Source organism: Rousettus aegyptiacus, unplaced genomic scaffold, assembly GCF_014176215.1.
Source record: "Rousettus aegyptiacus isolate mRouAeg1 unplaced genomic scaffold, mRouAeg1.p scaffold_m13_p_7, whole genome shotgun sequence".
Taxonomy (NCBI): domain Eukaryota; kingdom Metazoa; phylum Chordata; class Mammalia; order Chiroptera; family Pteropodidae; genus Rousettus; species Rousettus aegyptiacus.
The window spans coordinates 25,898,030-25,914,012 of NW_023416310.1; the positions used below are offsets into that span (position 1 = coordinate 25,898,030).

At 34.1% G+C, this 15,983-nt stretch overlaps 1 protein-coding gene across 5 annotated transcripts in view; it reads right to left on the bottom strand.

Annotated features, from left to right (window-relative positions):
* The window catches only part of THADA (THADA armadillo repeat containing), a 278,522-nt gene that overhangs the window by 245,017 nt on the left and 17,522 nt on the right, over nucleotides 1-15,983 (bottom strand). For all 5 annotated transcript variants that reach the window (XM_036224851.1, XM_036224852.1, XM_036224853.1 and 2 more), the window contains 4 exons: nucleotides 15,250-15,372; nucleotides 12,087-12,210; nucleotides 6,597-6,748; nucleotides 3,602-3,815 (listed from right to left, as the gene is read on the bottom strand). In XM_036224851.1, coding sequence (XP_036080744.1) covers nucleotides 3,602-3,815; nucleotides 6,597-6,748; nucleotides 12,087-12,210; nucleotides 15,250-15,372 — 613 coding nt within the window. The remainder of the gene's footprint in view (nucleotides 1-3,601; nucleotides 3,816-6,596; nucleotides 6,749-12,086; nucleotides 12,211-15,249; nucleotides 15,373-15,983) is intronic.

Below are 15,983 nucleotides of genomic sequence, written 5' to 3' on the forward strand. Positions count from 1 at the left end.
ATCCAACTTGACTGAACTTTATATTTATACTAGAGGTTTTGAATTTTTTAAAAAAGAGATCTTTCAAGGTTTTCCAGCTTGTTACCTATTTCCAGTTAAGATAGAACTGAGTATCTTTCCCTAAGTTCATGGATTCATTTATAGCATTCACTCCGACTCATTCCTTCCTCATAGACATCCTCTATCTATATTAGACCCTACGCCTCTGTTTGGACAACAGGTTGTTTTAAAAAAAATTATTATTTTAGTAAGATATAATTTGTATACCATAAAATTTATAATTTAAAATGTACAAGTCAATGGTTTTTAGTGTATTCATAGATATGTGCAACCATCACCACGATCAGTTTTAGAATATTATCGTCCTCCCCACCTCAAAACTCTCATTAGCAGTCGCTCCCCGCCCTGCACTTCTCACCTTCTCCAGCCCTAGAAAACCACTTATCTGTTTTCTGTCTCTCTAGATTTTCCTATTCTGGACATACCATATAAATGGACTCATATATGTTTCTTTCACTTAGCATAATGTTTTCAAAGTTCATCCATGTTATAGCATGTGTCAGTATTTCATTCTTTTTCACAGCTTGAATTAGACTCTACTGTATGCACAGGCAGACCATGTTTTGTTTTTCCATTCATCAATTTATAGACATGTAGACCGTTTCTACTTTTTAGCTATTATGAATAAGTCTGCTATAAATATTTGTGTACGAGTTTTTGTTTGGACGTAGTTTTCATTTCTCTTAAATATATGCCCACTGTGGACTAAATATGTGTGCCCTTTCCCCGCAAATTCATGTTGAAGCCCTAACCCCTACTGTAATATTTGGAGGTAGGTAGGGCCTTTAAGAAGTAATTAGGTTTTGATGAGGTCATGAGGGTGGGACCCCCATAATGGGATCAGTGTCCTCATAAGAAAAGGAAGAGAGACCAGAGCTTGTTCTCTCTGCTCCATGTGAGCACAGAGTGAGAAGGCTCCTATTTGCAAGCCAGGGAGAGAGTCCTCACTGGGAACCGAATCTGCCTGTACCTTAATCTTGAACTTACCAGCCTCCAGAACTAAGAAAAATAAATGTCTGTTGTTTAAGCTACCCAATCCACAGTATCTTGTTGTAGCTGCCAGAGCAGACGAAGACAATGCCTAAGAGTGGAACTGTGGAGTCATATAGTAACTCTGCATTTAATCTTTTGAGGAACTGCCAAACTGTTTTCCAAAGAGACTGCACCATTTCACATTCCCATGAGCAGTGTATAAGGGATCCACCTTCTCTGCATCCTCATTAACATGTGCTGTCTCTCTCTTTTTTTCTGATTCTAGCCATCCTACTGGGTGAGAAGTGCTTCTTCACTATGATTTTGATTTGTATTTCCTTAATAGCTGATCTTTTCATGCGTTTATTATTATTATTATATATTTATTGTTTTTGTCTCTTCAGATTCTTTGTTCATTTTAAATTTGGTTACATTCTTTTAATACTATAAAAGCTCTTTATATATTCTAGATACAAGTCCCTTATTAGATAGAGAATTGACAAATATTTTTCCCATTCTACAGACTGTCTTTTCACTTTCCTGATGATGTCCTTGAAACAAAAAAAGTTTAAAAGCTTGATGAAGTCTGATTTATCTATTTTTCTTTGTTGCTTATGTTTGGGATATCATATCTATCAAACTATTACCTCACTCAAGATCACAAACACTTACTAAAGTTCATGTTTTCTTCTAAGAGTTTTATCATTTTAGAGCTTACATTTAGGTCTTTGATCTACTTTGTAACTTAGTTTTTGTATATGATATGAAGTAGTGGGTTCAATTTCATTCTTTTGCATGTAGATATCCAGTTATCCCAACACAGTAGATATGCTCCCTCACCACTCAGAAGGAGGTTATATTTTAAATTTTAGAATTGTGTTTAAATAGTAAATTATTAATATTTGGGATATATCAAGAACTCCTCGATATCAATAAAAAAAAAGACAACCCCATAGAAAACTGAACAAAGGACGTAAACAAGAATTTCACAGAAGGGAAAAGGTGAACAGCTTAGAAACATGTTAAAAGATGCTCAATTACATTAGCAATCAGAAAAATGCAAGATAAACCCAGAATGAGATACTATTTCATATTCTGCAAATTTTTTAAATCTGACAATAGCAAGCTTCGGTGATGATGTGATGATGTGCCACAACTCTCATAATTTATAGGTGGCAGTCCAATGTGAAAATCTATTTGGTATCATCTACTAAGGTTCAAAATGCACATACTTTATGATGAGGCTATTCTACTTTTTTGTATACCCTTAGCCGTGTGCATTAAAAAATCTATACAAGAATGTTCAAATCAGCATTATTTATTTAGAAAAAAAGTCCATTAATGGAGAATGTATTAATAAATTCTAGTAAATTTATCTACTATATAGTACTACTTATATAAAATTCAAAATCATGTAAAAGTAAATATATTGTTTAATGCTATATATACAGGTGGTAAAATCTTGGTAAAAAGAAGAAAGATTGATATGAAACATAACAGTAGTATAGTGGGGAGAGGGAGGCAGAATAAAGGAGAGCCTTCAAAAGTATGGCTGTTGTAGTATTTCTTAAGCTGGGTGCTATCATTGCTTGAGGACAAAACTTGTTAAATTTTTATATTATTACTATTTAAATCCTATATATATTTAAATATTCTTAGTGTGTTTGAAATATTCTATAAAGTTTTAAAATATCTTGAATTTGAAAGCCTTTACATGAAGCATAAACTCCCCACTTCACCCCACTTGCAGACCTCTTACTATCACCTTATCAGGGTCTCCTTTCAACCCTAGCCCTAAGCAACTGGACTGGGCTAGTGTCATCCTCCACGGTACTGTCATCTCTATCCCCAGATCTATGGCCACATTCCCACCAGAACTGCCCATGGCCTCCTGATTTTCTCCTACTATTCTCTTATTCATGGCTTTTATTACCACCTTGAAGAAAATAATTTTCAACTCTTTCTATACCTGACCTCTTTTTTAAAAAATAAAAGTCCCAATCTATCCTTATTTCCAGTACAATTCCAAAATGAAGATTTAATAGCATAATGTTAAGTACATGAATCTTCAACATATATTGTTGAAAATTACTAGATCTAAACCAACTCAGACCCTAGGTTTTGGAACTGGCTCTATGGAAAGAGTTAAATGCCATGGTATGACAGCCATAAAAAAGGGTTTAAAATATAAACCCTGACAAGGAACTCTCCGCTCTATATAGAAATAATAAAGATGATCTGGCTACAGTCACAGTAAAATTTCTGCAGAAGCAAAAGTACACTTTTAGTAGAGAAAGAAGTCAATAAGAGCTGTATTAATGTACATTCATATATTTACTTATTGAACATGAATCATCTGATTAAAAACAAGTATTATAGCTGAGTAAACTATTTATTTGCACAAGAGACATTCATGGTATTCTTATATGCTGGTAAACTACTATGCTGGTAAACTCTTAAATAAAAAACCACAAAGAAATGTTTAATCATTAGATATTCTAACCAAATGAATAGTAAGAGAGTAAGATTCATTTTGATAAGAGCAAAAGGTCATTTACTCAATACAAACCCATTAATGTGTTACTTTCCACCACAGAAGAAGATTTATCTCCATCTCCACATGCAACCTGATGAGTTTTTAAGTAGGCAGACAGAGATGACGGCAGAGCATTCCGCCAGATTAAGAAGTTCAGCAGGTAGGAAGCTGTTACACAGTCATATGGTTTGGTGCTGGTGCTGAGCACCAGTGCTGCTTGGAATAAGCCTTGCAGTTTCTCTGAATCCTAGAATAAAGTACAGACTCAGTAAATGTCACTGAAACATTTCTTCACTTTAAGGAATAATACATATTGAAAAACAGAGACTGCCACATAATTGCAACTCAATAAGAATATTAATTCCCTTTATACCGAAAAGTTAGTTTTTATTATAGTTTATTAACGATTATTATTAATCAGTTCTAGTGACGAGTCATGAAAATAAGATCAGCTGGGAACCAACATTAATAAAGCTTTTTTAAAAAAGCACCTCTTTCTACAGCAAAAGTGTACTTTTCTTCCGTAGAAATTCTGCTATGGCTATAGCCAGATCATCTGTTATTTTATACAGACCAGAGTTCTTTTGTATATACGGGGTTGTTTTACCTGAGCATCATATTCCTGCCCTTCTCTTTTCTCCCTTCCCATATAGCTAGTGCAAAGGAGAAAAATACAAATCCATGCAAAAATACAAATCTACCAGGCTGTTCCTGGCGAAGTTCCATGTATATGCATGGAAAATAAAGTAATCACATAAGCCTCAAATTCTGCATCAGAGCACCTACATCTCATATACAGATCCACTCACATAGCCCGTCCTAAAGAAGACAGAAGAGCCCACTGTAATATGCAGGAAAGGCACTGGGCTGAGGACAGGAGTCATGGGTTGACAAGGCGCATGTTCACTACTCTGGAACTCAGAGTTTCACTGCTCAGTAATATTGATTTGACTAGGATTATTCCATAACTGTCTAATATAAGAAAAAAAATCATTATAAACTTAATTTTGAATTTCATTATAGGTACACTAATATCTAATGTCTTACAATTTCTAAATAATAGATATCAAATATACTAATTAAAATATCAGTTCATTTCAATTCCAGTTAAATTCTTTGTCATTTGATGTTTAATTTTCCATGGCCTAAAAACCTTAGAGCTAGTGGCCAAAGCTCAAATCTAAATAAATATTAGAAAGAACTAGTTAAGCATCTAAGCAATTTTTTTTGTAACTGACAACTAAGTCCCTGAATTCCTTAACTAACCAATTTATAATAAACAATATAGATAACCTTTGGAATCTATCATCTGAGGTCAATCAAAATATAATATAAAGAACTTGGATATGTAGCTCTACAAGAAAGAAGGGTAATAGAATAGGTGAATAATAAAGTCATAAAAGATATGCCACCAAAAAATATATACGGGTCCTTAGAGAGATTAGGTCAGCACTTAAAACCATTTTAAAATTAACTATACTAAAAAACTAATCACATATAAATATAAGGTATACCCAAAGTAAAACTTGAGAAATATGTAATATTTTATATTACATAATATATAATTAATATTTTAAAATCTTGAATGTCTACTCCTGTGATCCTTTTATTAATATGCAAGTCAGGCCAGATAATATAACTACCAAAATCCTAGAGCAAGCCATATATGCTACTAAGTCTCCTGGATTCTATAGTTAGTGTCCACACACCAAGTATATGTTTATCAAATTAGAGATACAGAGGCCCTCTAAGAACTCTTCATAGTTCATATAAGGACCATATCTTTCACATAGGTGTTATAAAATACCTTCCATACTCTAGATACTCTCAAATATTTGCCAAAAATGAGGCATAGTTATATAGATAGATATAGATATAAATATAGATAGATATATAGATATAGATATATAGATATAGATACATGACATAAGACTACAATGTGATGATAGGTAAGAGAGAAGGAGGTGTGGGAGTGGAGAAAGGAAATAGAACAACAGAAAGTATCTTCTTTAAAAACTCTACATGATCGGAAAGTTAGAAACTGAAGCACCAAGGAAGCGTTTGTTCACCAGGGCACCTGAAAGAACACAGGGATAGGCAGACACTGTAAGGCAACTACACTATGGGCCCCAAGTTAGAAAAGATGTTCTAAGATCGTGCAATGCCATCTAGAAGCCATGAAAACAGCATGCTTCTATAGAATCCCACTGCAACTACAAGCTGTCAGGCCCTAAATAGAGACTAATAGCAGGAGTCCAGACCACAACTCAGCTGCAGCCCCTGTAGGCACCCTTGGCCTCCCTATAAAGCTCTAATAGAAAGCCAGTGACCCCAGAGCTGCTGGTGACCTGACAGCCTTAGAATAAGCCTGAAGGGCAGCCCCGAATGCCTGGGCTATGGAGTCCCCATGCTGTGCCTTCATTTCCCAGCCCATCTTTGGTTCCCACCCCAAGATGGGAAGTGCAAGGGGTCAGGAAGAGAGTTGGGGATCGGGATGGAGTAGACCACCTAAGGAGCAAACTGTTAACCTCAAGGAGTCTGTGTTTCAGTTTCAGTTTAGCTACTGCTTATTGGAAGATCAGAAACATGCTTTCTATTTCAGGCTCAGTTTCCCATTCTAACTAGGGAGATTATCTAAAAAAATACTCAAGTTACTGTAAGTGCTGTGTTTTGATCAAATATTAACATGTCCAAGAAAACCAGAGAGACCACAGTTAACTGAAATCTACCAATAATCTTGTAAACAATAAAATCTGCCTACTATACCTCTTTTTGATCAAAACAATTATAAAAAAGCTCACTGATTTGGACTCGTTTTACTCTTAACAATATTCCTCCTTCTCCACCATCCACCCCTAACTCCTCTATCCCACTACCCCACATCAGTAGAGGTATTAATGAGAACTGAAACAGCCAGAGATGTAAGAAGGCAAATGCAAAGAGCCTGGACAATCCACAGATTGTTTTATCTCCTGCTTCAATAAAAAGTTTTCATGCATATACATTCACGTAGGAAAAGTCCAAATACCTGAAATTGTACAACTGTTTTTGGTAACTTCATTAGAAGATCAAATGCTAAAATTTTCACTGTTTCAAAAGTGCTAGTGAAACATTCCATTAGTGTTTGGAAACGACCAACATCAATATCATGATTCAGCTGATACACGGTTTGGATTTGATCTAAAGAAAAAAGAATTTTTTAGGTGAACAAAAGGAAAAGGAATTCAACATTTTGAAGTTATTTGGCCAAATTTATAGAAAGTTAATACAAAAATTCACACTTCATACTTTACCCTTTACCCATAATAGTATAAAAGAATAATTTTTCCATTAATGTATTTCCTAAAATGATAAAATAATAAGTGTTATAGTTTTCCAAATAGGAAATAAAGGTCTATTTTAAAAAGTTGTTTAAAACCATTTCATTCTCTTTCAAAAGGTTATACATTACATTATAGATACCTAAGTTATTTTTAAATAAATAAAAACAAATATATTTTAAAAATCTTCATATCAATATGACACAGCCTAATAAAATTACTGGGCATCAAAGATAAAAAGAATCTTTAGGCCATTCAGGAAAAAAAGCTCAATTCATCTACAAAGTGGAAAAAAATAGGCTAGCTTCACTCTTCACCATAGCAACATGTAGTGCTAGAAAATAGTGAATCAATGCTTACAAAATCCTCAGGGAAAAAAGGTGTGACAAAAAATTGTATATTAAAATCTTATTTCAGTATCAAGTATAACTGCAATACAAACATTTTTGGATGTGTAAGAAATTGAGAACTACATTTCCCCAATTCAACTCAAAGACAGACAAATTTCAGTCAACTAAGAAATGAACAAAAAAACTGTCACAAAAGAATGATGGCAGTCACTGAATTCATTTAACTTGAAGATTAAGACTAAACAATCGTGGGAATAATATGTTTCATAGAAGAACGTGAAGAACATTTAACAAATTAAGCCCTGATAATAACTGAAAACATTCATATGCTTTTCTTAGTTGGGGAATGTTATGCAATATAAAACAGGATGTCCTTTTTTATTTAATCTTAACTCACAAGTTAATACAACCCTGTGAAATTCCTAGAGCAAGCAAATGAAGTTTTTGTCACTTCATTTACACCTCTGCTCAATTTTGCTTCTTCTATTCAAATTCAGATAACCTTTCTTTCTTTCTCTTCCCTAATTGTTCTGGCTAAAACTTTTAAAATAGGGATTAGAGAAGATGAAAGTGAGCATCTGTGTCCGGTTCCTGATCTTAGGAGAAAGGCTTTGTTTTTATGGCGTTAGGTGTGGATTTTTCATGAATGTTCTTTATCACATTGAGGAAGTTCCCTTCAATTCCTAGTTTGCTGAGTGTCTACTTATCATTAGAGGTTGCTGAATTTTGTCAATGCCTTTCCTACATCAATTGATATTATCATGGTTTTTTTTTCCTTCGTTCTAATGTAGTATATTATATCAACTATTAACTATTTTTTCTTATGTGGAACCACCGTTACACTGCTGGGATTAAATTCCACTTACTTAGTCATGGTGTATAATACTTTTAATGTGCTTTGGATTTGGTTTACTGATACTTTATTAAGAATTTGTGCATCTATATTCATAAGGGATACTGGCCTACAGTTTTCTTTACTGGTAGAGTCTTTGTCTGGCCGTTGTATAAGGGTGATGCTAGCTTCACAATGAGTTAGAAAATGTTCTCTCCTCTCCAATTTTTTGGAAGAGTTTGGAAATTGGTGTAAATTCTTTAAAAGTTTGGTAGAATTCACCAGTGAAGCCACAAGAAGCTTTTGATTACTCACTCTCTTTACTTGTTACCAACGTTCAAATTTTCTATTTCTTCTTGACACAGTAGTGTGTGTGTCTAGGAGTTTGTCCATTTCTTCTAGGTTATTTAATTTATTGAAAATACAATATAACACAACTGTTCATAGCATTTTCTTATAATCCTTTTAATTTCTGTAAGGAGAGTAGAAATATCACTTTTCATTTCTGATTTTAGTTATTTACGCCTTCTTTTTTTCTTAGTATAGCCAAAACATGGTCAATTTTGTTGATTTTCTTTAAAAAAACAACTTTCAGTTTCATTCTCGGTATTGTTTTCCTATTCTCCATTTATCTTAGTTCTAAATCTTTATTATTTCCTTCCTTCTACTAGCTTTGGGTAAAGTTTGCTCTCCTTTTTCTAATTCCTTGAGGTATAAAGTTAGGTTATTGATTTGAGAGTTGTTTTTTTTTTTTTTAATGTAGGCATATACAAGTATAAATCTCCCTATGAGCATTTTTTTTTTTTTTTGCTTCATCCTATAAGTTTTGGTATGTTATGTTTTTGTTTTCATTTCTCTCAAAGTATTTTCTAATTTCCCTAGTGATTTCTTCTTTACCTACTAGTAGTTTAAGAGCTCTGCTCAAATGTGAAGCCTTCTCTGACACCACTGTATGGAAGACCTAGCACTTCCCATTTTCTCAGGTACTCTGTATCTCCCTCTCCTTCTCCTCTTGAAATATTTTTTCATAGTACTTATCTCCATTTGAAATTCTATGTATTACTTGCTTCACTAAAATCTAAGCTCAAAAACGGAAAGCACTTTGATTTGTACACTGCTTATCCTTGCATGTGGTTTATTCTTCTTGAACTAAGACATTCTTGAGGAAATGTAGAAACCATTTTGATTAATCCCAAATCACAGTCCTTTTATTAAATAAAAACCCACAATAAAGTTCTTGAGACAAAGATAGAATGAATATACATTTCCCATGCTGTATTTCAAGATCTTGCCTCATCAGCCTCCTTTAAGGTTAATGGGTATAGTACAGCTTGCACCATTTGCCTTACTTCCCAGTTGTTTAATTAACATAATTACTGTGACATCAGTCACTGCCCAATTTTATGCAACTCATTCATTAGGAAGATGACTCAGGTTTTTCACTTTTAAAATACGTTTAAATATATTAAACTACTCTCTCAATTGAAAAATTACTAGTATATTTCCCCTATGCTGAGGTGCAACTATAACTACATTAAATGTACAGAAAACATTTCGTTAAATGAATAAAACGGATAATCAATCACTCTCAGGTTGACACTTTAATGCCTAAGTTTAGTTGTCGTGTCTTTGAAATCTTCTAAACTGATGAGAATTGTAACAAATTACCACAAACTTGGTATCTTAAAACCACAGAAATCTATTCTCTCACAGTCCTGGAAGCCTGAAGTCCAAAATCAAACTGTTGTGAGGGCCGTACTCTGTCAGGGCTCAAATGGAGAATTGTTCCTTGTCTCTTTCAGCTTCTGGTAGCTGCCAGGATTCCAAGGCCTACAGCCATATCACTCCGATCTCTAGTGTCACAGTGATTTCTCTTCTATGTGTCACATCTCCCTTTGCCTCTCATAATGACACTTGTGATGGCATTTATCCATACAGATAATCTAAGATTATCTCATTTTAGGATATATAACTTAATCATATCTGTAAAGACTCTTTTTCTAAGTATGGTTCACATTCATGGGTTCTAAGGATCTGATGTGAATATCTCTGGAGGTCATTTTTTGGCCTACTACACCTACCTTAATCAGGTGATCAAATTTATCATCATGAATAATGGGACAAGCCATCATCATGTACATCCTGATATGGCATCCTGAGAAAAACACCATATCGCCTATGCAATATTCCTAACAAAAATGCATGATCTTAATCAAATCATGAGGAAACAATAAGACAAAGTGAAACTAAAATACATTTTTAAAAAATATTAATATCATAAAATAAGGTACTTTCCACATTAAAGGAGGCTAACGAGACATAACAAAAATGCAATGTGTGATACTGAATTGGTTCCTGGATCAAGAGAAAATTTGTTTTCAAAAAAGGCCATTTACTGAAACAAATGGCAAAATTTGAATATGGATTATATATTAGATAATAGCATTGTATCAACATTAAATTTCCTGAATATGATCACTGTGTTATGGTTATAAAATTAATGAGAGAGAGACATAGTAAATACAGTGGGTTCTTGAATAACTTCATTACGTTCAATATCCCTTCATTATAACATTGATGAGGGGAAAAATAATTCGATCCCTGGCCAGGGCCACTGTGTGGAGCTTGCATGTTCTCCTCATATCTGCATGGTTTTTCTCCAGTTACTCCAATTTCTTCCCACATCCTAAAGATGTGCATGTCTGGTGAATTGTTATGTCTAAATTGTCCCAGCCTGAATAAGTGTGCATGAATGCGCCCTGCAATGGAAAGGTATCCTGTCAGGGTCGGTTTCACTTTGTGCCCTGAGATGTAGGGAAGGGCTCAAGACACCCTCAACCCTGAACTAGAAAAAATAGGTTGGAAAAGAATTATCTTACTTGTTTTTATTAATCTTTCTTAAATGTATGTATAGCTCATATTTATTTCAATGTTTAATAGTAGAAGTGTTGGCAGGTCTTTATTTAGAAGTTTGGTGATGTTTCTGTGATCAAAAATATGCTGTAGGAACTTAACTGTTGTTTATATCAATTAGTCTGTGGTAAAACTGGTTTCATTCATTATATGTCGTTTCACTTAAAGTCCCAGTTTCCAAGAACCCATTGACATCATTAAGTGAGGACTTACTGTGTGGCAAAACATAAATAACTGATGAATCTAGATAGAAGGCACATGGCTGTGCACTGAATTACTCTTGAAACTTTGCTGTTGATATGAATTTTATCAAACAATGATTGAAAAAATGGTTTTCTTCAAATGAAGCAAGCCTATATTAATATCAAATAACTCTCTTCCCCACCAAAAAATTATACTTTGCCTAAAAATTTAAAAATGGCCGTTCCTTCTGAAAGAGCAGCTGAGCAGGATATTTTTCCGTTTGACCATAGTCAAGGAAGACTGAGCACAAACCAAAAATCAAATTAAAACACATGTAAACTTACATATGGAGATAAAAAGAATCATTCCTTGTTAAAACGGGAAAAAAAAAAACCCTCAAAGGGAACTTAAATTCGGCCTCTTTGAGTACTCCACACAAAGGGCATCATTAAATCAGAATGCCTGGAAATGATAGCCTCATATAGTCTTTCTGAAACCAGATTGAGACTTAGGAAACAGCATAGCATGTAAAGGGAAACCACATCTTAACCACAAAGATTCAGTGAGAAATGTTATACATAAGAGAAACTTTTTAATTTTTAAACTTAAAGAACAGATTGGGCACACTGTATTAAAACAGCAACATATAAATTGGGGCAGGATAAGAGCAGCAACTCTTCTCATAATAAGCACAGTCCATGAAAATTGTAGTTTGGGGCTGGCAAGTAATGATAACTGAAACAGTTTCTTTCCCTTATTGACAAATTTAATTATGTCCAAATAAAAATTACATAGTGAAAACCTCCCATAAGAACCTAAAAAGTCAACAAAACTTGAACTTCAAGTAAAACAAAATGCTGAAAAAGTATGTGTTTTGCAAGGGAAAAAAATACTTTCCCCAAATATTATTGTAAACTTACCTTCTGGGACAGGAAAAACTTCAGCTATTGAGCCTAAAATGGTTAAAGCTGAAAATCTAGTTGGGTAGGAAGAGCCAGGAAACAATGCTTCAAAAAGACTGTTGCAAATGGATGACATGAAATTCTAAAAAAAACAAAAAACAAACAAACAAACAAAAATTACCATAAGTATAACTGAGTGAACTCACAATAGTCTTTCTTCAAAGTGTTACCTTTAAGATTGGGGTTGTTTTGCTTTTAATTAAGAGAGAAAAGATTTTTTTTAAACAATATTAGTTGTTCACTCCCTTCACAATTTTGATTAGCACCTTTGACCATGAGTAATGTCGTAACTTTAATGAACCCCACCTTGGTAGACTCAACAAGAAGTACAATTCCCATCATACTCCACACAAGAAAAAACACATTCTTAGTGAAAAAAAAATCTGTTCTGCCCTGACTTGTGCTAAAGATGTATGAATACTGATTTTCTTCATCAGAGGCATTCAGGCATCAAAGGTATGTATACTTTTTAAGTTTTAAAATGACCAAGAGAAATATCCAATATATACTACATGATAAATCTGGTAAATGTAATACTTAATAAATTTGGCTATAATGATATATAATTCATTAAAAAATCCAACTGTTCCATTGTCTTCTAGCTGCCTCTTTGAGAATCCTGCTCTACCATGCTACTTATACAAATGATAAAAAATGAAAACTTTTAGTAAAATGTAATTTGAAAAAAAAAAGCAAAGTAGAAAATACTTTATCTAGGATAGTCTTCTCAAATTAAAAAACAATCATCATTATTATATTTTTATTTCTGTGTAAGATCAAAGAGAAAAATTATAAAGAAAAGTTGTGATACTCATTCATCTCGTATACCACTATGCCCTGACAACATTTATTGGTAACCGAGAAGCATATAAGCAGCCCTAGTCTCAACTGATTCTGTATTGGATCCCTGGATTCATATCTTTGGTCAAGGGCATACAACTGTGAGGATTTATCCTGTAGGCTCTTACAGGACCTAAGTAAGAGTTTATTACTTTATTTATTCTGTTGGATTTCAAAGGAATAGGATAGCTGTTGAAAATATCCTATTTAAACTAGTTTTAATTATAAATAAGTAGTATAATAGTCACATTAAAGGACAACAAGTTTATCCTTGAAGAATGATTTTATCCTAATTGTAGTATCACATATTTTTAGATAACAGTTCTTTCCTTCAACCATACTATAACCACCATAAAGGCAGGATCCCTAGTCCTGAGTACACTGTCCTACGCACACAAAAGGGGCTCAATATATGCTCTAGTCACTTTTAACGGCTCCTCACGAGGCTTCCAAATACCTTGGCCTAGCATTCAAAACTCTACTACCCACCCCCAATTTGATTTTCTAACTCCTTTCCTATTACTCACTTCCTCTGTTCCCCCAAGTATCTTATATGTCATTCACCCCATTGAATTCACCATTCCCCAAATTCTCACTGTACTTTCTTATATTCAGGCTGGCCTTCACTTAAGCTGGTACTAAGGAAAAAACTATTCAGATTTTGGAGTCAAGAGCAGATCTGGATCTACCATTTACTACCTGAGAGATTTGGGGCAGGTTACTTAACTTTTCCAGGCTTCGGTCTTCTCACTGTTAAGTGGAGATAATTGTGTCTATCTCATAACCTTGTTATTAAGGGTTAAATGAGAACATTTTGTAAATTTAAAAAGTACTCTAGCTATTAATATCAGTTGTTTAGGTATGAAATAATCTCTTTCATTGGACTTCAAAAGATATCTTTCCAAATAGCCTCCTCTTCTTTCCTGGCCCCTAGTCTGCAACTGGCGTTGAGCCCACCACACTGTGCGTGACACTCACTGTTACAGTAATGTTGATAACAGAGTGCCAAAGTCACAACCTCCAGAAGCCACATGTGACTACAGCTGGGAGAAAATATAAGAACCATAAGACTGACTCAATAGATTAGAACTCTAAAGGATTAGTTTTCAAAAAATATATATCCATAAGCACAAACTAAGGAATCATGCACACATGACAATTCAGAATGTCAATCCACGAAAGAGGTTTTGTGTTTCTAAGTACCCAATTCAGACAAAAGCCATTTTACCCCTTGCAAAAAAGCAGCGAGAGATTTGTTTTCTAAATCAGCTAACGATGATCTAAGAAAGGCTAAAAAATAACTGTTCTACACACAATAAATGCTCAATACACACTCTAGTCAATTTTAATAACACCCAGCATGGCTTTTTACAAGTGATTTAGAGTTTACAAAGAGCTTTCTTGTTTAATCCTCAAAATCAACCTTTCAGAGGTTATTAATCCCACTTATAATTGAAAAGACTCATAAACTAAGCCAACTAGACAGTGGCAGAATTAGGACTAAATCTATATCCTTAAAGGTCCATCCATACAGTTTAAAGTAGGTAGTGAATATATTATGACTCCAATGTATCATTAACTTATACTTGTTTCCCTAAGTGAAATAAAATAGATGAGCTCTGTCCTCCCTTTCGGATCTTACAAGAAAATAAGGGTGCTTTTGAGCGGATAGATTTGGAGTAAGAAACCAGTGAAAAGCTCATTCTGTTCTCCTGGACAGAAACTGAAGGTCATCAAACTGACTTTAGGCCCAGATTGGGACTAATGTATCTGGGGTTCTAACCATTCTATTGACACAGTTTCCCAAAAGCCAGCCTTACTCTCCAAGTGCATTCCAAAATGGAATAGACAGGAACCTCTATAGCTCGACCACATGCAAGGAGTCAATAACATTAAGCCACTGTAAGTCATGTCACTCTACAGAGGAAGTAAGCCCAGACATAGCCGTCTTCTACCCTGGGGAGGAGTGGAGAAGTTCAGGGCTGGCAATTACCTTTTTATTAGAGTACTAAATTCATCTGGCCCACATAAGCTGTAAATTATTGAGGCTAACTGATTAATGTTATTCTGTAATAGACCTCCATTCCAGCACTGGTTCCACAATTCGGGCTACCTCGAGTGAAGTACCAAAGCACCAGAAGGAATAGGTAAAACCCAACTCAAAGAAAAAGAGCACAGAAACACTACTCGCTAAGAGACTTTTATTTATTTCCCTTTAACGCTTATTCATAATTGTTTTAGGTTTCTTAAAACTCTACATGTTTAGAAATATATCACCTACCTTATATTGCTGCAAAGAAACAGATGGGTGTTGTCTGGTTAACTCATTTTCTGGTTCATGTTTGGATTTACTTTGCTCCAGTTTAAAAAGTACCTGAGAACTTTCCTGTATCCTACAAAACAACTTTTGAGAAGAAGAAAAATGAAGCATATGTGAACCACGTTAACCTTAAATGTCAGCCTACAAGGCAAAGGAAGAACTTTTTAAATTCCTTAGACTAAAACTTCAGGCAACTGAGAGTAAGGGTTTAAAACTTAATATTTAGTGTTTCTTTTTGACAGAAAATTAACATTTATATTTTTAGAACCAAAAATAAAATATTACTGCAAACCAGAAAACAAGTCATTAAACCAGAGTTCTACTTCCTTTAAGTTGGTATGAATCTAAAGATGATATACTCACTTCTATACTCTATCAATTCTTCACCCATAAATGTGTCATATGATTAATTGAAGTTGAGTAATTCAATAATGACTGTTTCATGAGGCACTTGAAGACACTATAAAAATACAAAGACATCCTTCCTCCTCTTCACCAAATTTTCTTAAAATAACTTACACTCTGAAAACCCATCACTAAATTTCTTTCCTTTTTTTTAAAAAAAAAAAAGAGCTCCAGTTCGATTTATTACACCAAAATGAAAAGACTTCACTCTCAGATATAAACTTTATGGAATCATGGACTAGCTCACAAAAGGATCATGAAGAGATGTGGTAGTTCAACCCATGGCTATT